Here is a 23,549-nt window from a genome sequence, read left to right on the forward strand (position 1 = left end):
GGGTTCAAATCCAGGCTCGGGATCTTCCTGTGTGGAGTTTGCATGTTCTCCCCGTGAATGCGTGGGTTTCCTCCGGGTACTCCGGCTTCCTCCCACTTCCAAAGACATACACCTGGGGATAGGTTGATTGGCAACACTAAATGGTCCCTAGTGTGTGAATGTGAGTGTGAATGTTGTCTATCTGTGTTGGCCCTGCGATGAGGTGGGGACTTGTCCAGGGTGTACCCCGCCTTCCGCCCGATTGTAGCTGAGATAGGCGCCAGCGCCCCCCGCGACCCCAAAAGGGAATAAGCGGTAGAAAATGGATGGATGGAAGGTCAATCAATGGCGACATCCACTGGTCTTCTTGTGTACTACAAACATCCAGTGGTCTCCTTGTGTACTACAACACGCACCAGTTAATCAATGGCGACATCCAGTGGTCTCCTTGTGTACTACAACACGCACCAGTTAATCAATGGCGACATCCAGTGGTCTCCTTGTGTACTACAACACGCACCAGTTAATCAATGGTGACATCCAGTGGTCTCCTTGTGTACTACAACACGCACCAGCAGAGCAAGCATGCAGGTGACACATCAGACTAAAGCGGAAAAGTAGGTCATACATCCATCCATTTTCTACCGCTTATTCCCTTTTGGGGTCGCGGGGGGCGCTGGCGCCTATCTCAGCTACAATCGGGCGGAAGGCGGGTCAATTAATATATAATTAATCATTATGTGAAAGTACAACTCCTACCTTCCCTGACCTGATCACTTCCTTAAGGGGTTTTAAACCATCCAAAAAATTGGTTTGGTGCTGAAAACAAAGTTTGGTTGTACTTGTGCAGTGACAATAAAGACCTACTTAGCTACCTTCAAAGCAGCTAAAATGCACCAAACATATTTAAGTGGGAAGAAAGAGTTTTGCATCGTTCCCATCACCATTTTTATTAATGGCTGTCATTTAGATGTTTTATGGTCTTTGGATGTTTTGTATAATATCCATGAGGTTCAATGAGCAGGTGGTTGAATTGATGTGCTTGTTAATTTGTTTTTTTCTGCACAATGACTATGGAAGATTGTTTAAATTGAGTCATATAAGTAAATGCCGTGCTGTATTACTTTGGTTGGCCACCAAATTGCGACAAATAGAAACAATCAGTCTATTGGTACATGATCTGACTAGAATAGGGGTCGGCAACCCGCGGCTCTTTAGCCACTCTGATGTGGCTCAGCTGCACAATGCCCCCCACCCCATTGATACGGGGGATTCCGGTTATTCGATTTTTACTCGTACAACAATATTGAGGGTGTGCAGTGATGGCTATACTTTTAGCGGCCTCTACATCTTGACCCGTTTCACAAAACAATGAAGACAATGGGAGCCGCAACCATTCTCGCAAATAACCGCTGGTGGTCACTCATATAACAGTAATAGGGGCGTGCCGTGAAGCCATTGCCTTTAACGCCTTCTACAACATGTACAGACAGCTTGCCAGTCCAGTAACATGTTGTATGTGGCTTCCGCAGATGCACGTACACGACTGCAAGGCATATTGGGTGACACAGAGTACACTGAAGGTTGTGATATAAATAACTTTAACACTCTTACTAATATGCACCACACTGTGAAGCCACACCAAAGAAGAATGACAAACACATTTCTGGAGAACATCCTCACAGTAACACAACATAAACACAACAAATACCCAGAATCCTTTGCATCCATGACTATTCCTGGCTATATTATACACCCCCGCCCACCTCAATCGACGCACGGAATGGGCGGCCGGAAAGCGGGTTTTGGTGTTAGCGGGGTGTATAATATAGCCTGAAAGAGTCATGGATGCATAGCATTCTGGGTAATTGTTATGGTGCGTTTAAAATGTGTTACAGTGCGAATGTTCTCCAGAAATGTGTTTGTCATTCTTCTTTGGTGTGGGTTCACAGTGTGGTGCATATTAGTAAGAATGTTAAAGTTATTTATATCACAACCTTCAGTGTACTCTGTGTCACCCAGTATGCCTTGAAGTCGTGTACGTGCATCTGCAAAAGCCACATCCAACATGTTACTGGACTGGCAAGATGTCTGTACATGTTGTAGAAGAAGTCAAAGGCAATGGCTTCATGGCACGCCCCTATTACTGTTATATGGGTGACCACCAGCAGATCGCGAGAATGATTGCGGCTCCCATTGTCTTCTTTAATTTGTGAAAAGGGTCAAAATGGCTCTTTGAGTGGTAAAGGTTGCCAGCCCCTGGACTAGAAACACCAGTCCTGTTTATTGAACTTAAAGACACCTGCGGGCCGTAGTTTGGACACCTCTGACCACCTTTGCTGTGACACCAATATTTGACTCACATGCTGTCCAGTTCTGCTGATCCTCTTGAGATGGTTCGGCTCCTTCATTGGACTCCAGCTGTGTTGAAATAAACTGATTGGACTTGATTAGGAAATAATCCCCCCTGTCTATATAAAAGCTTACAGCTCACAGAGAATCATGAGCCGTACTCAATGTGGCCTCCACAACCCTTAGATGGAAGACGTTTGGGACGACCGCAACTCTTCCGAGACCTGGCCGTCCGGCCAAACTGAGCAATTGTGGGAGAAGAGCCTCGTTGAGAGAGGTAAATAAGAACCCAAAAATGGGAGAAAGTTCCACAAAGTCAACTATCACTGCAGTTCTCCACCAGTCAGGTCTTTGTGGCAAAGTGGCCCGATGGAAGCCTCTCCTCAGTCCCAGACCTATGAAAGCCTGCATAGAGTTGGCAAACAAAACCCAAGAAGGACTCCCAGACTACGAGAAAGAAGATTCTCTAGTTTGATGAGACCAGGTTGAACTTTGTGGCGTTAATCCTAAATGGTATGTGTGGAGAAAACCAGGCACTGCTCATCACCTGCCGAAACTGTGAACCATGGTGGTGGCAGCATCATGGTATGGGGTTGTTTTCCAGCTGCAGGAAAAAGGACGACTGGTTGCAATTGAAGGAAAGATGAATTAGGTCAAGTAGAAGACAACCTCTTCCAGAGTGCTCAGGACCTCAGACTGGGTCTAAGATTCACCTTCCAACAAGACAACACCCCCAAGGACACAGCTAAAATAACAAAGGAGCAACTCTGTGGCCATTCTTGATTGGCGCAGCCAGAGCCCTGACCTAAACCCAACTGAGCATCTCTAGAGTGACCTGAAAGTGGCTGTCCACCAACGTCCACCACCCAACCTGACAGAACTGGGGACGAAAGGCAGAGGATCCTCAAATCCAGGTGTGAAAAACGTGTTGCATGGCTGCAGCACTTGACCACTTCTAAAGGCTGTTTCTGCCATGTCATATTTCACTTCTTCTTCTTTAAAAAAAATGTGTACATTTCTTGTTTATTTCCGTCAAGATGGGAGGCTGAGGGCAGATTAATGAGAAATAGAATTAACTTATGTGTTTTTAGCAAATGTCTGCAGTGAAACAAACATTTGTCCACCAAATGTTGTATGCTGTGCCTGAATGCACAAAGGTAAGCTTTGTTGATGTTACTGACTTGTGTGGAGTGCTAATCAGTGCATGACTGCAAGCTAAAGGATGCTAACATGCTATTTAGGCTAGCTGTATGTACAAATTGCATCATCATGCCTCCTTTGTAGCTAAATTTGAGCTCATTTCATGTGCTTTACTTCAGTCCTCTGTGTATTTGATTTATGTCTCATAACACATTATCTGTATGTAATATTGGCTGCATGTCTAATAGTCGTTTGTGTGTCATGTTGTTCCAGAACACAGCAAATGTTACCCAGCTTGCAAAGATTGTAATAAATCCATTAGAAGAAGACAGCCTGCAACACACACCTTTATACCGTTTTCTTGGACATTCTAAGAACATCATTTCCAGGAGTTACTCCTGTTTTCCAATGTTGTAAAAATGTGTAGAATAAATATTACAAATTGAACATTTCAGTTAGCAAAGATTTGTCTCATAGTCATTTTGAGAGTGAACACTTTAAAAGGGTCTGAATACTTAGCGTAGCCACTGTATTTGATCAGGTGTTTAACGCCTTGTGGCAGTGAGTGCAGGTTTACACCACCTCGGGAACTTTAATCTGAGCTTTGAATGAATATTGTTCATCTGTGTCCTACATTTTCAATGTCTGTCTTCATTTTAACATCAGTTTGCCAAGGGACTGGAGATGGAATTTAGCTATTGGCTATAGTCTCACATAAACCAGATCCGTCATGCAGCAGCGTGGAAGGTCAGAGTGGCCTACTCAAGAGATTTAAGAACCGTGGTATGAATAAAAACTATTTATTTCAAATGTTTTTCTATGAGCACCAGTGCATCGGATTTTCACAAAATCACATCACAGTGTGTTCATTTGGATCAGTATGAGTATTTACAAACATGAGCATAACAAAGCAAAAGCCCTTCCAGGCCTGCAGGTTGGCACTTCCCCAGAGGAAGGACGAGAGCACCAAAATGAGAAGCGCAGGCTAGATTCAAGTGATCGGAGTCCTGCTTCGGTGTCCCAACCTCAGTCGGGCTGAAAAAGAAAACCATTGTTGACTTAGGCAACTTTCAGAACCTTGAAACAGTCAGAAAAATGCCTTTAAAAGAAAGGTGGTACTTCACCAACATGCTGCGTACAAATCCACAATAATCCTGCAACTGTCAAAGTTTTGCAGCAGACAAGCACCAACTGTCAAAAATAATGGTCTTAGCCATCCTATCCTTTTTATATCGGGACACAAATGTCACATGTTTCCAAGTCAACAAAGTCTTTTCGTGCAGTTGAGAGACCTTTTGGACTATTTTCTACCACATTTGATGAAACACAGAGCTTGGCATTTGTCATTTCTCTCTGACGTTAGCTTCCAGGCCTACAATATGGCACTGAGCTGAGATGGTCCTCTGAGATTTAAAAACCCAGGGGAAATGTAACAAATCTATTATTTCAGAGTAAATGACAGCGTCCTCCATAAACTATCTGCATTTGAACTATGTTCACCTTCTATAAAGCACAGTGCTGTGATGTCTTTGAATGAGGGGAACAATGTGACCAGGTCTAAGTCCACCAGACTAACTGAAAGAGAACAAACCATAAAAAAGTTCATCACACGGCTGAACATGTTGGGTCATACCAGTCATCTTTGGGTGCTAGGGAGTGTCGTTCAAGTGGGCAACGGCTGTGTTCTTGTGCGTCCGCCCTTGTCACACCCGGTGGAAGACCTCAAAGAGAGACCATACCAGTCATCTTCAGGTGGTAGGGAGTGTCGTTCAAGTGGGCAACGGGAGTGTTCTTGTGCGTCCGCCCTTGTCACACCCGGTGGAAGACCTCAAAGAGAGACCATACCAGTCATCTTCGGGTGGTAGGGAGTGTCGTTCAAGTGGGCAACGGGAGTGTTCTTGTCCGTCCGCCCTTGTCACACCCGGTGGAAGACCTCAAAGAGAGACCATACCAGTCATCTTCAGGTGGTAGGGAGTGTCGTTCAAGTGGGCAACGGGAGTGTTCTTGTGCGTCCGCCCTTGTCACACCCGGTGGAAGACCTCAAAGAGAGACCATACCAGTCATCTTCGGGTGCTAGGGAGTGTCGTTCAAGTGGGCAACGGGAGTGTTCTTGTGCGTCCGCCCTTGTCACACCCGGTGGAAGACCTCAAAGAGAGACCATACCAGTCATCTTCGGGTGCTAGGGAGTGTCGTTCAAGTGGGCAACGGGAGTGTTCTTGTGCGCCCGCCCTTGTCAGACCCGGTGGAAGACCTCAAAGAGAGACCATACCAGTCATCTTCGGGTGGTAGGGAGTGTCGTTCAAGTGGGCAACGGGAGTGTTCTTGTGCGTCCGCCCTTGTCAGACCCGGCGGGAGACCTCAAAGAGAGACCATACCAGTCATCTTCAGGTGGTAGGGAGTGTCGTTCAAGTGGGCAACGGGAGTGTTCTTGTGCGTCCGCCCTTGTCAGACCCGGCGGGAGACCTCAAAGAGAGACCATACCAGTCATCTTCAGGTGGTAGGGAGTGTCGTTCAAGTGGGCAACGGGAGTGTTCTTGTGCGCCCGCCCTTGTCAGACCCGGTGGAAGACCTCAAAGAGAGACCATACCAGTCATCTTCGGGTGGTAGGGAGTGTCGTTCAAGTGGGCAACGGGAGTGTTCTTGTGCGTCCGCCCTTGTCAGACCCGGCGGGAGACCTCAAAGAGAGACCATACCAGTCATCTTCAGGTGGTAGGGAGTGTCGTTCAAGTGGGCAACGGGAGTGTTCTTGTGCGTCCGCCCTTGTCAGACCCGGTGGAAGACCTCAAAGAGAGACCATACCAGTCATCTTCAGGTGGTAGGGAGTGTCGTTCAAGTGGGCAACGGGAGTGTTCTTGTGCGTCCGCCCTTGTCAGACCCGGCGGAAGACCTCAAAGAGAGACGCCACTGAGTGCATGCGGTAGAAAAGGTTTAAAGGAACGGCGAAATTGAGAGTGGTAGTCCATGTGCTGAAGCCGAAGGTCTCCTGTTCCAATCCATTTTCGTACTGCGGCCGACAACCAAAGGCAGGAAGGATCCACAGCTGGAAGAAGCAAACATTCTTTAAAGTCTGGATCTTCTTTTCATGTCAAGGAAACTCAAAGACAACTGCAGGACTTTTGCTTCCTGCTCATGTTACACACCATACTAAACCTGTTACACACCATACTAAACCTGTTACACACCATACTAAACCTGTTACACACCATACTAAACCTGTTACACACCATACTAAACCTGTTACACACCATACTAAACCTGTTACACACCATACTAAACCTGTTACACACCATACTAAACCTGTTACACACCATACTAAACCTGTTACACACCATACTAAACCTGTTACACACCATACTAAACCTGTTACACACCATACTAAACCTGTTACACACCATACTAAACCTGTTACACACCATACTAAACCTGTTACACACCATACTAAACCTCTTACACACCATACTAAACCTGTTACACACCATACTAAACCTGTTACACACCATACTAAACCTGTTACACACCATACTAAACCTGTTACACACCATACTAAACCTCTTACACACCATACTAAACCTCTTACACACCATACTAAACCTGTTACACACCATACTAAACCTGTTACACACCATACTAAACCTGTTACACACCATACTAAACCTGTTACACACCATACTAATCCTGTTACACACCATACTAAACCTGTTACACACCATACTAAACCTGTTACACACCATACTAAACCTGTTACACACCATACTAAACCTGTTACACACCATACTAAACCTGTTACACACCATACTAAACCTGTTACACACCATACTAAACCTCTTACACACCATACTAAACCTGTTACACACCATACTAAACCTGTTACACACCATACTAAACCTGTTACACACCATACTAAACCTGTTACACACCATACTAAACCTCTTACACACCATACTAAACCTGTTACACACCATACTAAACCTGTTACACACCATACTAAACCTCTTACACACCATACTAAACCTGTTACACACCATACTAAACCTGTTACACACCATACTAAACCTGTTACACACCATACTAAACCTGTTACACACCATACTAAACCTGTTACACACCATACTAAACCTGTTACATCTACAGACAGAAACAGTCCTTACACTCCATCTATCCATCCATTGTATACCGCTTGTCCCTATTTGGAGTTGCGGGGGGGTGCTGGAGCCTATCTCAGCTGCATTTGGGCTGAATGCGGAGTACACCCTGGACAAGTCACTACCTCATCACAGGGCCAACACAGATAGACAGACAACATTTACACACTAGGGCAGTGGTTGGTCCCCAACCTTTCTGTAGCTGCGGACCGGTCAACGCTTGATAATTTGTCCCGCGGCCCGGGGCGGGTGATTTTTTTCTTTTCTTTCCCTTTGTCATGAAAAAGGGAGGTTTTTTTGGGGGGGTGGGTGCACTAATTGTAAGTGTATCTTGTGTTTTTTATGTTGTTTTAATAATAAAAAAAATATATATATATACATTTTTTTTTTTAAATTAAAACATAATTAAAATTAATAAAAACTTATTCTGCGGCCTGGTACCAATCGAGCTGCAGGCCGCGGCCCGGTGGTTGGGGACCACTGCACCAGGGACCATTTAGTGTTGCCAATCAACCTATCCCCAGGTGCATGTCTTTGGAGGTGGGAGGGGCCTATCCCCAGGTGCATGTCTTTGGAGGTGGGAGGGGCCTATCCCCAGGTGCATGTCTTTGGAGGTGGGAGGGGCCTATCCCCAGGTGCATGTCTTTGGAGGTGGGAGGGGCCTATCCCCAGGTGCATGTCTTTGGAGGTGGGAGGGGCCTATCCCCAGGTGCATGTCTTTGGAGGTGGGAGGGGCCTATCCCCAGGTGCATGTCTTTGGAGGTGGGAGGGGCCTATCCCCAGGTGCATGTCTTTGGAGGTGGGAGGGGCCTATCCCCAGGTGCATGTCTTTGGAGGTGGGAGGGGCCTATCCCCAGGTGCATGTCTTTGGAGGTGGGAGGGGCCTATCCCCAGGTGCATGTCTTTGGAGGTGGGAGGGGCCTATCCCCAGGTGCATGTCTTTGAAGGTGGGAGGGGCCTATCCCCAGGTGCATGTCTTTGGAGGTGGGAGGGGCCTAACCCCAGGTGCATGTCTTTGGAGGTGGGAGGGGCCTATCCCCAGGTGCATGTCTTTGGAGGTGGAAGGGGCCTAACCCCAGGTGCATGTCTTTGGAGGTGGGAGGGGCCTATCCCCAGGTGCATGTCTTTGGAGGTGGGAGGGGCCTATCCCCAGGTGCATGTCTTTGGAGGTGGGAGGGGCCTATCCCCAGGTGCATGTCTTTGAAGGTGGGAGGGGCCTATCCCCAGGTGCATGTCTTTGGAGGTGGGAGGGGCCTATCCCCAGGTGCATGTCTTTGAAGGTGGGAGGGGCCTATCCCCAGGTGCATGTCTTTGGAGGTGGGAGGGGCCTAACCCCAGGTGCATGTCTTTGGAGGTGGGAGGGGCCTATCCCCAGGTGCATGTCTTTGGAGGTGGGAGGGGCCTATCCCCAGGTGCATGTCTTTGGAGGTGGGAGGGGCCTAACCCCAGGTGCATGTCTTTGGAGGTGGGAGGGGCCTATCCCCAGGTGCATGTCTTTGGAGGTGGGAGGGGCCTAACCCCAGGTGCATGTCTTTGGAGGTGGGAGAAAGCCGGAGTAGAAGCCACACAGTCACAGGGAGAACATGCAAACTCCACACAGAAATATTCCGAGCCCGGGATTGAACTCAGGACTACTCAGGACCTTGGTATTGTGAGGCAGATGCACTAACCCCTCTGCCACCATGCGGCCCCAGCCTTAGAGTCAACTAGGACAAATGCTTGGCCTTCAGCCTGTCACGCTGGTGCAAGCTGAAGATGTCAGGCTTGTCCCTGACAGTTTGGTTTTGTTTTCGTTTTTCCTGTCTTTGTTTCCGTCATCGCTCTTACTTTGTCTGTTTCCTGTCTTTCTCCCTGAGCGAAGTTTCCCCTAAACTACGGCTGTTTGGCACCTGGCCACACCTGGTGTCAATCAGCCCACCCCTTTTTAAAACTTGTTTTGTCCTCCAGTCAGTGCTGGATTATTGTCGTGTGGTGTCGACGTCACCACTACCTGTCTTGTCGCTTGTAGCTTTGTCTACTTCTGTTCGCTCTGCTCATGCCATAGTTCCGTGGTGTCACAGTAAGTGTTTTTGATAGAAGCCAAGTTTGTTGGTACCCTTTTGATTTGTTCTTGTTTTAGTGTTTAATTAAATCATGTTTTCTTACACAATGCCTGCCTCCTTGTCTGCATCTTGGGGTTGGTCACCAACAAACTCTGACAAAAACAATGACTAATAATGATAAATAGTGAAGTAAGTGGGATGACTAAGATGATCAGTAAGTTGACAATGTTTATTGTGGTTCTTCTTCTTTGTACTTTGTAAACACTTGAAGTTTGAAGACTTTCTGGAAGTGGATCCTTTTAGTACATTGTTGCATTGATTCATTTAACTGTAGCACTCCTGTTTTTGTCTAGAAGTTATAGTTGGCTTTGTGCATCATGTTGGCAGCTTGCAAATGCACTATATCCTGGAATTTCAGTAGTTTATATCCAACAAATGAAGGCCTTGAGAGTTGTCTTTATGTAACATCATGTATTATCACACCTGCACTTGTTTGTAACACGCTTATTACTTAGCCACTGGAGTGTACGCTTGTAGTTGTTTTCCTAAAATTGCGCATTTTTAGTTTTTTCCTGGTGTATTTTTTTTTTTTTTTTTTGTAGCTGTATGTAGAAATGGTGCCGCTGATTTATTAATTTATCACAACATTTATTTTGACAAAACAAAAAAGAAGATTATTTTTAAAGAGCTAAGCACTTAAATGAGATAGAAAGCCGTCAGGACTTGGTTGAGTTTGAGTTCACACAAGTCTTTTGTAAATATCTGCCATCTTATAATCATTCTTTTCATGGCAGTTCAGCAGCCTCATGGCATTTTAACTCATTTGCGCTCATCAAAGCTCTGAGAATTAGGTTCATGTGTGGTTTACCGCCACCATCTGGTGGTCGGGGAGCGCAATTACACCAAAATAATATGTTCTTGTTTTTCAATGGTTCATTTGATTTTCATGAAAAAAGTGTAGTAATACACGGTGACTTGTAGCAGCAGCTATATTAGACTGTAAGAGAAGGTGTGTATACTTTATATTTGTAGGTTTTCATGAAAAAAGTGTAGTAATACACAGTGACTTGTTCTTGAGAGAAGGTATATATACTTTATATTTGTAGGAAATGCGGAGGAAGAGACTGTGGAGCTAGCGATGAACGTCGGGATGGACGGGCTGAATGAGCATTCATCAGACACTTTGGTCTCCCTGGACGGATTGTCCCTCATCCCCACGGACTGGAAATTGACCGAGAGCTAGTGGGCAACCTAGGACAGAGTGGGCTCCCTTGGTTGCTTTCTTGGTGTTCCATGCACAATATGTATTATATATTGCTCCTTTTTTTGTTTTTTTCCTTGTGTTTTACTGTTGTAGCTGTATGCGGCGATGGCGCTGCTGAAGTGGCAGCTGGTTGCAACAACTCCGTGTTCTTTAACAACACCCAAAAGGGACGGCGTGGCGCAGTGGGGAGAGTGGCCGTGCGCAACCTGAGCGTCCCTGGTTCAATTCCCACCTAGTACCAACCTCGTCACGTCCGTTGTGTCCTGAGCAAGACACTTCACCCTTGCTCCTGATGTGTGCTGGTTGGCGCCTTGCATGGCAGCTCCCTCCATCAGTGTGTGAATGTGTGTGTGAATGGGTAAATGTGGAAGTAATGTCAAAGCGCTTTGAGTACCTTGAAGGTAGAAAAGCGCTATACAAGTACAACCCATTTAAAAGCGGTGAAGTTGTCACCTTGTGTAAATGGTAAATAAAAAGAGAATACAATGATTTGCAAATCTTTTTCAGCCTACATTCAATTGAATGGGCTTCACAGTGGCAGAGGGGTTAGTGCGTCTGCCTCACAATAAGAAGTTCCTGCAGTCCTGGGTTCAAATCCAGGGTCTGGATCTTTCTATGTGGAGTTTGCATGTTCTCCCCGTGAATGCGTGGGTTCCATCCGGGTACTCCGGCTTCCTCCCACCTCCAAAGACATGCACCTGGGGATAGGCCCCTCCCACCTCCAAAGACATGCACCTGGGGATAGGCCCCTCCCACTTCCAAAGACATGCACCTGGGGATAGGCCCCTCCCACTTCCAAAGACATGCACCTGGGGATAGGTTGATTGGCAACACTAAATGGTCCCTAGTGTGTGAATGTTGTCTGTCTATCTGTGTTGGCCCTGCGATGAGGTGGCGACTTGTCCAGGGTGTACCCCGCCTTCCGCCCGATTGTAGCTGAGATAGGCCTTCAAACTGAACAATCCTACCAAAGACATGTAATGCCCCTTTCGGGCCCTAGGGGTGCACAAGGCTTAGCGGCATAGTATATCTGTGGTCTGCCAAGGAGTGGGAAAACAAAGACCGTCTTTCATCGAGATACAACTGAACATGTGGAAACTGATACGCTGCTTCTGTCAGATAGTAATCAGCCATAGGTGTGTTCCCCACTCATTCATTCATTCATTCATAGCTTGCTTGAAATCCTCCAGTCACAGAGAACCAACATTCATGTTGCCTGGAACCTTGGCTTGCCAACTGCCTGATGGCGTCGGGATTGTTTGTGTGTCTTTCTTCTGTTTTCATTGACTTCCATCCATGTTCTGGAGGACTGTTCCCTGGCCACTTCCCAGTTTTAAAGAAGCCCATTGAGAGTTGAGTAGCCATTGAAGTTTGATGTCAAATTGACCTCCATTGTTGGGTGTTTTAAGAGTGTGGGCTCACAAGGACTAATGAAAACAATCATAAGATAAATAGTCCCCACTTGACGTAAATGTACTCAATCAGAAAGTAATCCCTGTGACAATCAAGGTAACAGTGTGTACTTGAAGAAGAAAGCATGCTATTGTTCAAAATGTCCTTTCAAAAGGATAACGCTCTTTTGGATCCTGAAGGAAGCTGCTTAGAAAAGTGTCAGAAGTCAGCAATAAATCTTCTTTAGTGTTGTTTTTTGACTCTCAACACTCAAAACGACTTAAGGTCTATTTGTTGAAAAGACGTTTTTTTCATGTTTTTTATGTTTTATGGCTTTTTTGTCAAAAATAACCTTTTGTATAACAAGAAATTGCAAAATATGCAATATTTCTAGAGAAGTTGCAGAGTGGAATACTTGAGATTAGAGATGTCCTGTAATGGCTTTTTTGCCGAAATCCAATATTGAAATATTGAAAATGCGTGAAGGCTAAAATATGAGATGGGACTCCTTCTCATAACTGAGGAGAAGTGTCTCCTCAGTTCTTAAAACTTTACTGAGTGTTGTTCAAAGGAAAGGCCATGTAACACACTGGTAAAAATGCCTTTTTTGCAATGTGTTGTGCATGATTATTTATTTGTTTGTTAGTGTGAAGATGAAATATCTCGTCTTTGCAGTCTATTCAATTGAATATAAGTTGAAAAGAGTTTGTTGTATTCTCTTTTTATTTACTTTTTACACAAGGTGACAACTTCACTGCTTTTGGCTTTTGAGGAAATGGCAGAAAGTGAGAAATTCTTACCGAGATGTTGCCCATAATCAAGAAGACTGCGATGTTCTTCAGGATTCGCCTCTTGATATTTGGGGCCTGGTTCCCGGAGGGCAGGGGATGGTCCGAGCTTTTCCTGGGACATTTGTACGCCCGCCCGTGGTCTTCCTGCTCGTTGTCCACGGCGACACAAGCCTTGTCAGGGGTGTCGTAGGCTCGGTTGAAGATGCCGTTGTAAGGCGGGGCCAAAGCGGACTCCACGGAGAAGATTTGCGGTGACGCCGCTAACTCCGGGTCGTCCCGCCCGGCAACTTCCTGCCGGCGGTAGAGGGACTCGATGATGAAGAGGTTCTGGGTGCACTTCTCCAACACCACCAGCAGAGAATAGGTGAGATTGGTCCAGCGGTAAGGGGGGCTGCTGGTGGCTCCCAACACCGCCACTATGCTGCACCAGGACATGAACCAGGAGCCCATAGAGGAGCCAAACAGCAGCTCTGTGTCCAGCTGCCTGGAGGGGTTCTCGGAGGTGTCCGGGGGCATGCGATCTGCTCGGTATATGAGCAGACCTGAAGCACAGGCAGAGCACATAAACACAAGCATGACGATGCCGTAAATGTAGAACATAGAAATGGCAGAGCGTCGTGTTTGAAGGGAGCCCTCCACATGCGTTATGTACACCACCAAAATCCCGATAGTGCTGGCAAAGGCGACAAGACCCAGAACCGGGCCCAGGGTCAAACCTTGGGTTTTGGTCGCCAGCCTTTTCCGGTTGGAAGACAGCTCAATGGTGCGGCCGATGTTCTTCCACATGACAAAGAGCATGGCGGACACAAAGATGTGGTATTCGATGTTGAAGGGATAGAGATAGTAGAGGCTGCTGGAGAAGATGGAGCAGGTGCTGGTGCTGCAGTTACAGCCGGGCTCCGTGTGAACTGCAAAGACAAACACATTCAACACCACAAACTGCAAAGACAAACACATTCAACACCACAAACTGCAAAGACAAACACATTCAACACCACAAACTGCAAAGACAAACACATTCAACACCACAAACTGCAAAGACAAACACATTCAACAGCACAAACTGCAAAGACAAACACATTCAACACCACAAACTGCAAAGACAAAGACATTCAACACCACAAACTGCAAAGACAAAGACATTCAACAGCACAAACTGCAAAGACAAACACATTCAACAGCACAAACTGCAAAGACAAAGACATTCAACACCACAAACTGCAAAGACAAAGACATTCAACACCACAAACTGCAAAGACAAACACATTCAACACCACAAACTGCAAAGACAAAGACATTCAACAGCACAAACTGCAAAGACAGACGTTCAACAGCACAAACTGCAAAGACAAAGACATTCAACAGCACAAACTGCAAAGACAAAGACATTCAACAGCACAAACTGCAAAGACAAAGATATTCAACAGCACAAACTGCAAAGACAAACACATTCAACAGCACAAACTGCAAAGACAAAGACATTCAACAGCACAAACAGCAAAGACAAAGACATTCAACACCACAAACTGCAAAGACAAACACATTCAACACCACAAACTGCAAAGACAAAGACATTCAACAGCACAAACTGCAAAGACAAATACATTCAACACCACAAACTGCAAAGACAAACAGCAAAGACAAAGACATTCAACACCACAAACTGCAAAGACAAAGACATTCAACACCACAAACAGCAAAGACAAAGACATTCAACAGCACAAACTGCAAAGACAAAGACATTCAACACCACAAACTGCAAAGACAAAGACATTCAACACCACAAACAGCAAAGACAAACGTTCAACAGCACAAACTGCAAAGACAAAGACATTCAACACCACAAACTGCAAAGACAAAGACATTCAACAGCACAAACAGCAAAGACAAAGACATTCAACAGCACAAACAGCAAAGACAAAGACATTCAACAGCACAAACTGCAAAGACAAAGATACTTGACATTAGTCTTGGATGATACCACACATTTAGGTATGGATCATGTCGATACCAAGTAGTTACAGGATCATACATTGGTCATATTCAAAGTCCTCATGTGTCCAGGGACACTTTTACTGACTTTATAAACATAGTACTATTTTTTTTAACATGAAAAAAAGATTTTGTGATGATAAAAAATATTGATGTAATCATAGCATTATCAACTCGATACGCTATTGTACTTGGTATCATTACAGTGGATGTCAGGTGTAGATCCACCCATAGTGTTTGTTTACATTGTGACGGCGGTGAGCTATTGTATCCTCCTACGCTGTGTAGTGAAGCATGTTTAGCTATTCCTCGTCCTGCAGTGATAATGATACTTGTAAGAAACTGACTTTATTTGTCGCCATGGAGGCCAGGATTAGTGATTTAGAAGTAGCTAAAACACTGTGGATGGATGTTAGCTGCATGTGTTACAGCAGCTCTTCCTGAGGGTGTTTCAGTGTTATAACTTCACCTTTATCTTGACTTTTTACACCAAGCAACGTTTTCATGGACGCCACTGCTTCCATGAAAGCCATGTGTTACAACAGCGTGGCTTCATAGTAAAAGAGTGCAGGTACTAGACTGGCCTGCCTGTAGTCCAGACATTGAAAATGTGTGCAGGCTAAAATACGAGGCAGGAGACTGTTGAACAACTTAAGCTGTACATCAAGCAAGAATGGGAAATAATTCCACTTCAAAAATGTGTCTCCTCAGTTCCCAAACCTGCACTGAGTGTTGTTAAAAGGAAAGGCCATGTAACACACTGGTAAAAATGCCTTTTCTACAATGTGTTGCTGCCATTACGTTCTAAGTTGATGGTTATTTATTTGCTTGTCAGTGTGAAGATGAAATATCTTGTCTTTGAAGTGTATTCAATTGAATATAAGTTGAAAAGGATTTGTTGTATTCTCTTTTGATTTAGCATTTACTCAAGGTGACAACTTCACTGATTTTGGGGTTTTGTAATAGGATGATAGTTTGGAGTTTTACTGCCGTCAAGTTTACTGGCTCCAACTTGAACCACAGCCTCCTGGGATCACCTTGACAAAAGCCAGCCGTGTGCTCCCCACCCACCACGCACCCTCTCCCCCGCCAAGGGCCACCACTCTGGTCCTTTAATTAAAAAGGTGAACAAGGGTGAGGGTGCAGCCTGCCTCGCAGTCAGCCGGATATGAGGCGAAGCAGCCCTCAGCTTGGATGTATCAGTTACTGTAATTGCAGCACCCTGGGGAGGGAGCAGCCTGCGGGACAAAGCCGTGTGAGGTCAAGCGGGCAGTTGCCAAGGACGCTGGCTAAAGTGTGCAGAAAGGCTTGGAGAGGGAGCTCCAGCACGAGCAACTCCTGAAACCTAAGAGAGAGACACGGTCCACGCAAACAAGACCTGCCTTCTGGCTTTTATCCATCGATGCTCCTTCTCAAGTCACCTATTGTACTTTTCTTGCAGGTACAAGCCCACAATCCAGCCCTCGGCCCTCGGCCCTTGGTCCTTACCTATAGTGAGGTTTCCGTAGCCCAGGGCAGAGAGTCTTCTTTTGTGGTTGTTCAGGAAGTGCTCGGCTTCGGACATCACACCGTTGCACCACAGGAGGAGGTTGGTGAAGACGGCATGGATGACACCAAATCTGACGCATGGAGGGATGCAAGTGAAGGCTTCATTGACCGTGCAACCACAAACAACTTCTTCTATGATGACATTTTACCTCTCAAAGGTCTCAAAACTCTTGATGACATCCTTGATGTGAAACCAGAGAAAGTGCACCTAAACACAACAACAGGAAGTCACGTTAAACAGAAGAAAATAACATTCACTTGAACGAGTCAGGCTGCCATCGCACAAAAGCCCACAAACAATGATGTGATGAGGAACTAACAACAACAACAACAACAACAACAACAACATGTGCCAACAGAAACGCAGCTGCTGAAAGTACAACAAATATGTCACCAAAAAGGAAAAAAAAGCTGATATTAAAATAATAATAACTAATAGTATAAAGTTGTATCTTTAAAGATATAGGCCTATACCTTTCATTTGCCCCTTTTTTTTTTTCACAAAATAAAAGAAGCAGTTGGTTGAAAAGTACCTGTGCTATGGTGTGTGTTGCATGGATGACAGGATACACCCCGAGGACAGCCGACACACAAGACTGGTAGCCCACGTAGTATCCGATTCGAAACACATCCATGATTAAAGACAGCAGTGCAAGAAGAGTCAAACCACCTGTGGAAGAAACGAGAAATGAAATCATGATATCTTCACAGTTGGTCATCAATTACACAAAACTGCTAATAAAGAACACAACAGAACTTTTCTGTATTACACTTGATTGAATAAAAGTGATGTGATATATATATATATATATATATATACATATATATATATATATATATATATATATATATATATATATATATGTATATATATTAGGGGTATGAGATAAGCAAGCCCGTTTTCCATCGATTGCCAACTGAGATAGTAGTTCTCCCTTTTTTTGTTTTCATTCGCGTACACGTTTTGGGTCAACGTTAAACTGTCTGGCCGCTGCCAAACCAGAATTCTGCTCCGCATACTTCACAACCGCTAGCTTGAACTTTAAGTCAAACTTTCTGTTCTTCTTCCCCCTTAAAGTATTCCCGTCCAACAGTTGTGGACGGCTATTTGGACATGGGCTATTATTAGGAAGAGGTGTTTAATTCACAAAATTGGCTCAGACCCCGGGCGGCTAGTAGGACATAGGCGGTTATTTGCCCAAGCGCGTGTATTTGGTAATATACAGTATATATATATATATATATATATATATATATATATATATATACACACACACACATATTAGGGCTGCGAATCTTTGGGTGTCCTACGATTCGATTCAATATCGATTCTTGGGGTCACGATTCGATAATATATAGATTTTTTTCGATTCAACGCAATTCTCGATTCAAAAACGATATTTTTCAAAAGGATTGTGTATTCATTCAATACATAGATTTCAGCAGGATCTACCCCAGTCTGCTCACATGCTAGCAGAGTAGTAGATTTTTGTAAAAAGTTTTTCTAATTGTAAAGGAAAATGTTTTATCAACTGATTGCAATAATGTACATTTGTTTTAACTATTAAAGGAACCAAAAATCTGACTTATTTTATCTTTGTGAAAACATTGGACACAGTGTGTTGTCCAGCTTATGAGATGCCATGCAAGTGTAAGCCACTGTGACACTATTGTTCTTTTTTAAATATTTCTATAAATGTCTAATGATAATGTCAATGAGGGATTTTTAATCACTGCTATGCTGAAATTATAACTAATATTGATACTGTTGTTGATAATATTCATTTTTGTTTGACTACTTTTGGTTTGTTCTGTGTGGTGTTTGTGTCTCCTCTCAATTGTTCTGTTTATTGCAGTTCTGAGTGTTGCTGGCTCAGCTTTGCTTTTGGAATTGGATTGCATTGTTATGGTATTGCTGTGTAGTGCTTTGTTGGATTGATTAAAAAAAAGAAGAAAAAAAAAAGATTTTTTTTTTTTAAATGAAAATCGATTCTGAATTGCACAGCGTATTCGCTTTGATTCGTATTCAAATCGATTTTTTCCCACACCCCTAATGTACATTATATATATATATACATATATGTATATATATATATACACATATATATATATACATAAATATATATATATATATATACACATATATATATATATATATATATATACACATATATATATATACACATATATATATATATATACACATATATATATACATAAATATATATATACATATTTATATATATATACACACACAAATACGTGATTCAATATCGAGAGCAGCAAAAAAAAAAAAAAGTACAGTATTGCATGATATGGACTTACCTACATGTCCTCTGATAAGCACACATGGTTAAGTCTTTTCTTGTAATTGATTGAATGTATTTACAAAAGGTAAACCTGGGGGCTATATAAGCTACTATGGGAACAAGCAGCTACACAACAACTAGGCCCACAATAGCACAAAAGCTAGTCATAGGTAGTAAGTGCCCCTAATTGAACAATATTAGTCTGAACACAACATTTGTCAATTTAAACAAGTATCAAATAATTATAGTTGCATATACTTTCTTATCCACTAACAAACGTGTCTGGATCGTTCATCTTTGTGTCATGACCTTTAATGCAGTGTTTAAGCATGGGGCCAATTGTTGGGCCGTGAGCGCCCCCCAGAGGGCTGCCAAAAAATACCTGTGTCTTAACTGTGGCCGCAGTGGTACTCAGTTGTAACACACTTTTCTACCACTTGTGGCAGTAATGACATTATCAAACAAACAAAAGAAGTCTGGATTGAAAGTATTACAAAAGTGCCTTAAGCGCAAAAAATATGACTATAATGGTGAAGCTGTCTTTTCATTTGCACTTTAACTTTTATTGACAGTTTGGTTAAGTAACATTATTTTGTTGGAATGTGTTTATCATTGCTTAACTGTATATGTACATGTATTTTTACCAGTTTCCATGACTTTCTTCTTTTTCTGTGACTTTGATCAGTATTTAGCTGACTTAAGCCTAAGGTTTAAATAATATTGGTGACTATTCAAATCATTTGACAAGGTTTAAGTTGTTTAACAGTAAGTAGGTTTGATATAAAATTTTAATACAATTGAATTCAAGAGTAGGATAATTATTAGAGCGTACCCTGGGCCCCTATGTAGTGGAAAAGTTAAGCGCAGAGGTCAAAAAGATTAAGACCCCATGCCTTAAATAATAATTTTGACCATCAAGTTTGTTTTTGATTGATTGAAACTTTTATTTGTAGATTGCACAGTTCAGTACATATTCCACTAAATGCTAACACCCCGATAAGTTTTTCAACTTGTTTAAGTCGGGGTCCACCTTCATCAATTCATGTTAAAAGTGTCTGCAAAAAAACAAACTCCACTTTAAAAGAATAAATCTGTCATAAGATTAGTATTTTTCCAGACCTAACTTTGTTGTGTCAGTAATTTCCCTTGATAAAGCCATTTGTAACATCCCACACTACAAGCTGATTGTATAATCCATGCTGATATCGTATTAGATTAACATCGGTATCGGCCAATACTCAAGACTCCAATATAGAAAGTGAAAACGTTTTAAAACAATAGATACATTTTATTTTGACGGGCCAACAACACTAAAGCTGCAAGCCCCCGATGGCCCCCAGGCCACAATTTGGACACCACTGGTCTGAAGCAGGCCTGGGCTATTATTGTGACTCGGGGGGCCAAATTTAGAGGGAAAAAATGTCTCTGGGCCAGTATATCTATTTTTTAGGAACACTAATACAAAACCTCACCATAATGTCTGATTGTACGCTAAAAACATTATGATAGACCGCCTTAAAAAACTGAATGGAATTTTACATTTTTTACTGAATGAGACACCCAGAATGTACATGAAAATAAAGATTGTTACAATATTAACTATGAAGGATAAAACAGTGAATATTGACAACATATGAACATCACACCCCCTCTACATCCACATATTTTACCATCAAGCACAACACAAGAAAAATGCAACAAACACAGCAAAATATAAACATGAAGGATAAAAAAACAAACACCTCCAATCTGATATATGTGATATATCACTAAACTTTACCACTTTGTTGTGAAAATCTCCTTCCACGTCTGTCCCTGACACCCACATTTCACACTCTGGAAACACTCTGTGGAAACACTCCCCACCCACACTGTTGGTGCCTCCTTTGACCTGCTGTCACTTACATCACCATAGTAACTACTTATATTACCATAGTAACTCATTACATCACTATAGTAACTAATTAGATGAGCATAGTAACGCATTTAGTTGAGCATCTAATTAGATGACCATAATAACTACTTAGATGAGCATAGTAACTAATTAGATGAGCATAGTAACTAATGAGAGGAGCATAGTAAGTAATTAGATGAACATAGTAAGTAATTAGATGACATAGTAAGTAATTAGATGAGCATAGTAAGTAATGAGAGGAGCATAGTAAGTAATTAGATGAGCATAGTAAGTAATTAGATGAGCATAGTAAGTAATTAGATGAGCATAGTAGGTAATTAGATGAGCATAGTAAGTAATTAGATGAACAAAGTAAGTAATTAGATGAGCATAGTAAGTAATTAGATGACATAGTAAGTAATTAGATGACATAGTAAGTAATTAGATGACATAGTAAGTAATTAGATGAGCATAGTAAGTAATTAGATGACATAGTAAGTAATTAGATGAGCATAGTAAGTAATTAGATGAGCATAGTAAGTAATTAGATGAGCATAGTAAGTAATTAGATGAGCATAGTAGGTAATTAGATGAGCATAGTAAGTAATTAGATGAACAAAGTAAGTAATTAGATGAGCATAGTAAGTAATTAGATGACATAGTAAGTAATTAGATGACATAGTAAGTAATTAGATGACATAGTAAGTAATTAGATGAGCATAGTAAGTAATTAGATGACATAGTAAGTAATTAGATGAGCATAGTAAGTAATTAGATGAGCATAGTAAGTAATTAGATGACATAGTAAGTAATTAGATGACATAGTAAGTAATTAGATGACATAGTAAGTAATTAGATGAGCATAGTAAGTAATTAGATGACATAGTAAGTAATTAGATGAGCATAGTAAGTAATTAGATGAGCATAGTAAGTAATTAGATGAGCATAATAAGTAATTAGATGACATAGTAAGTAATTTGATGAGCATAGTAAGTAATTAGATGAGCATAGTAAGTAATTAGATGAGCACAGTAACTAATTAGATGAGCATAGTAAGTAATTAGATGAGCATAGTAAGTAATTAGATGAGCATAGTAAGTAATTAGATGACATAGTAAGTAATTAGATGAGCATAGTAAGTAATTAGATGAGCATAGTAAGTAATTAGATGACATAGTAAGTAATTAGATGACATAGTAAGTAATTAGATGAGAATAGCAAGTAATTAGATGACATAGTAAGTAATTAGATGATGCAGATTCCAAGCATGTAAGTACTTAGTATAGTTGAAGAGTTGGGGTGATTATAAAAGATGAGTGCACATCATAATGTCAGCTACACTTGACATCTTAAACATGTAAAAATATATATTTGGGAATGTTTGGCGGGCCAGATTGAAAAGCTTAAGCGTGGGCCCCATGTGGCCCCCGGGTCTTAGTTGTCCCAGATGTGCTGTAAAAGGTATTGGTTGCTTACATTGTGTTTTTATGTGGGGTTTGTGCAATGAAAAATGGGTTCCAATGAAATGTTGAGAAGTGGATGTGACTCCAGATTGTGCCTTCGGGTAACGAGCTTTCAACTCACCTCTGATCCAGCAGGTGGTGGCGTGGACGTCTTTGTCGGTGAGCGCGCTCCTGTGGCGGCGCCGCAGCAGGACGTACCACATCATCCAGAGCAGCTGCAGGACCATCAGGCAGGTGACGAAGGCCAGCAGGTGGTCCTCCTTGATGGACGGGTTGTGGTGCGCCAAGGCCAGCATGAGCGCGGCGCCCATCAGCAGCAGGTTGGTGCCGTACTGGCCGCTCAGGATCTCCGCCTTCTTCCTCGCCTCGTCCGCGGACACGCTCGGCCGGTTCAGGGTCTTTTTGTCGTTATCGGAGCTGGACGATGACGAGGAGCTGTTGCAGTATTTGGCGTCCAGGGTCAGGGTGCTATGCTCCATCATGGTGGGAGACATGGCTGCTCGTGCAATCAGTGCTGGCCTGTGGCCATCCGACCCACGCTCTGCAGGAGGGCGGCCAGCTACGCGACCCAGCCAATCAGTGCTGGCCTGGGGCCATCCGACCCGCGCTCTGCAGGTGCGTCTCCGGGCGGCCAGCTATGCGACCCAGCATGCTTACCGGTACTTACTCGCGCAAGATTTCAGCCGCTACAGGACAGGATCAAGGAGCAAACCGTTCAAAAGTACGTCCAAATCTTTTCGTTTCGTCGGCAAGATTATCTCTTCAAATGTGCGTTCAGGAGAGGCGACACGTGCAGCTGAAGGACGAGCAAGACTTCCAAAAAGCTCAACATGCTGCAGCAGCTTGCTCCTGCTCCCGCTCCCGCTCCTGCTCCTGGTCTTGGTCTTGGTCCAACAGTTCTTGCCGCTCATGGCGCCTGGCCAGCTGGGGGTGGGACTAAGCAAAACATGCTTCAAATCTCACTCCACTTCCCCACCAATATGTCACTTGTTTACACACAACTGCTGCTGTGTATATCACTGCTGCTGTGTATAACACTGCTGCTGTGTATAACACTGCTGCTGTGTATAACACTGCTGCTGTGTATAACACTGCTGCTGTGTATATCACTGCTGCTGTGTATAACACTGCTGCTGTGTATAACACTGCTGCTGTGTATATCACTGCTGCTGTGTATAACACTGCTGCTGTGTATAACACTGCTGCTGTGTATATCACTGGAAGCAGATGCCTAAGAAAAG

At 43.3% G+C, this 23,549-nt stretch overlaps 1 protein-coding gene across 2 annotated transcripts; it reads right to left on the reverse strand.

Annotated features, from left to right (window-relative positions):
- Positions 1–3,948: 3,948 nt before the first annotated feature.
- On the reverse strand, positions 3,949–23,502 carry otop1 (otopetrin 1). 2 transcript variants are annotated; one of them, XM_061922510.1, is made up of 7 exons: positions 22,430–23,502; positions 17,176–17,312; positions 16,792–16,850; positions 16,583–16,713; positions 13,819–14,010; positions 13,112–13,644; positions 3,949–6,511 (listed from the first exon to the last, which is right to left on the reverse strand). In XM_061922510.1, the coding sequence occupies exons 1-7, from the start codon at positions 22,800–22,802 to the stop codon at positions 6,341–6,343; spliced, it is 1,596 nt and encodes a 531-aa protein (XP_061778494.1). In that variant the 5' UTR covers positions 22,803–23,502; the 3' UTR covers positions 3,949–6,340. The 2 variants fall into 2 exon arrangements, with proteins under 2 accessions (XP_061778494.1, XP_061778493.1); XM_061922509.1 differs by having other exon boundaries at positions 13,112–14,010.
- Between the last annotated feature and the right edge of the window lie 47 nt (positions 23,503–23,549).

Source organism: Nerophis ophidion, linkage group LG16 (genome assembly GCF_033978795.1).
Source record: "Nerophis ophidion isolate RoL-2023_Sa linkage group LG16, RoL_Noph_v1.0, whole genome shotgun sequence".
Taxonomy (NCBI): domain Eukaryota; kingdom Metazoa; phylum Chordata; class Actinopteri; order Syngnathiformes; family Syngnathidae; genus Nerophis; species Nerophis ophidion.

Bases quoted from the DNA above. Each gene is read 5' to 3' on its own strand.
- otop1 (XM_061922509.1), bottom strand. From the start codon at position 22,802: ATGTCTCCCACCATGATGGAGCATAGCACCCTGACCCTGGACGCCAAA. The intron at 16,714-16,791 runs GTAAAATGTCAT...TCCATGCGTCAG, and splicing joins AGTTTTGAGACCTTTGAGAG to ATTTGGTGTCATCCATGCCG. The intron at 14,011-16,582 runs GTAAGGACCAAG...TTGTCTTTGCAG, and splicing joins CTACGGAAACCTCACTATAG to TTCACACGGAGCCCGGCTGT.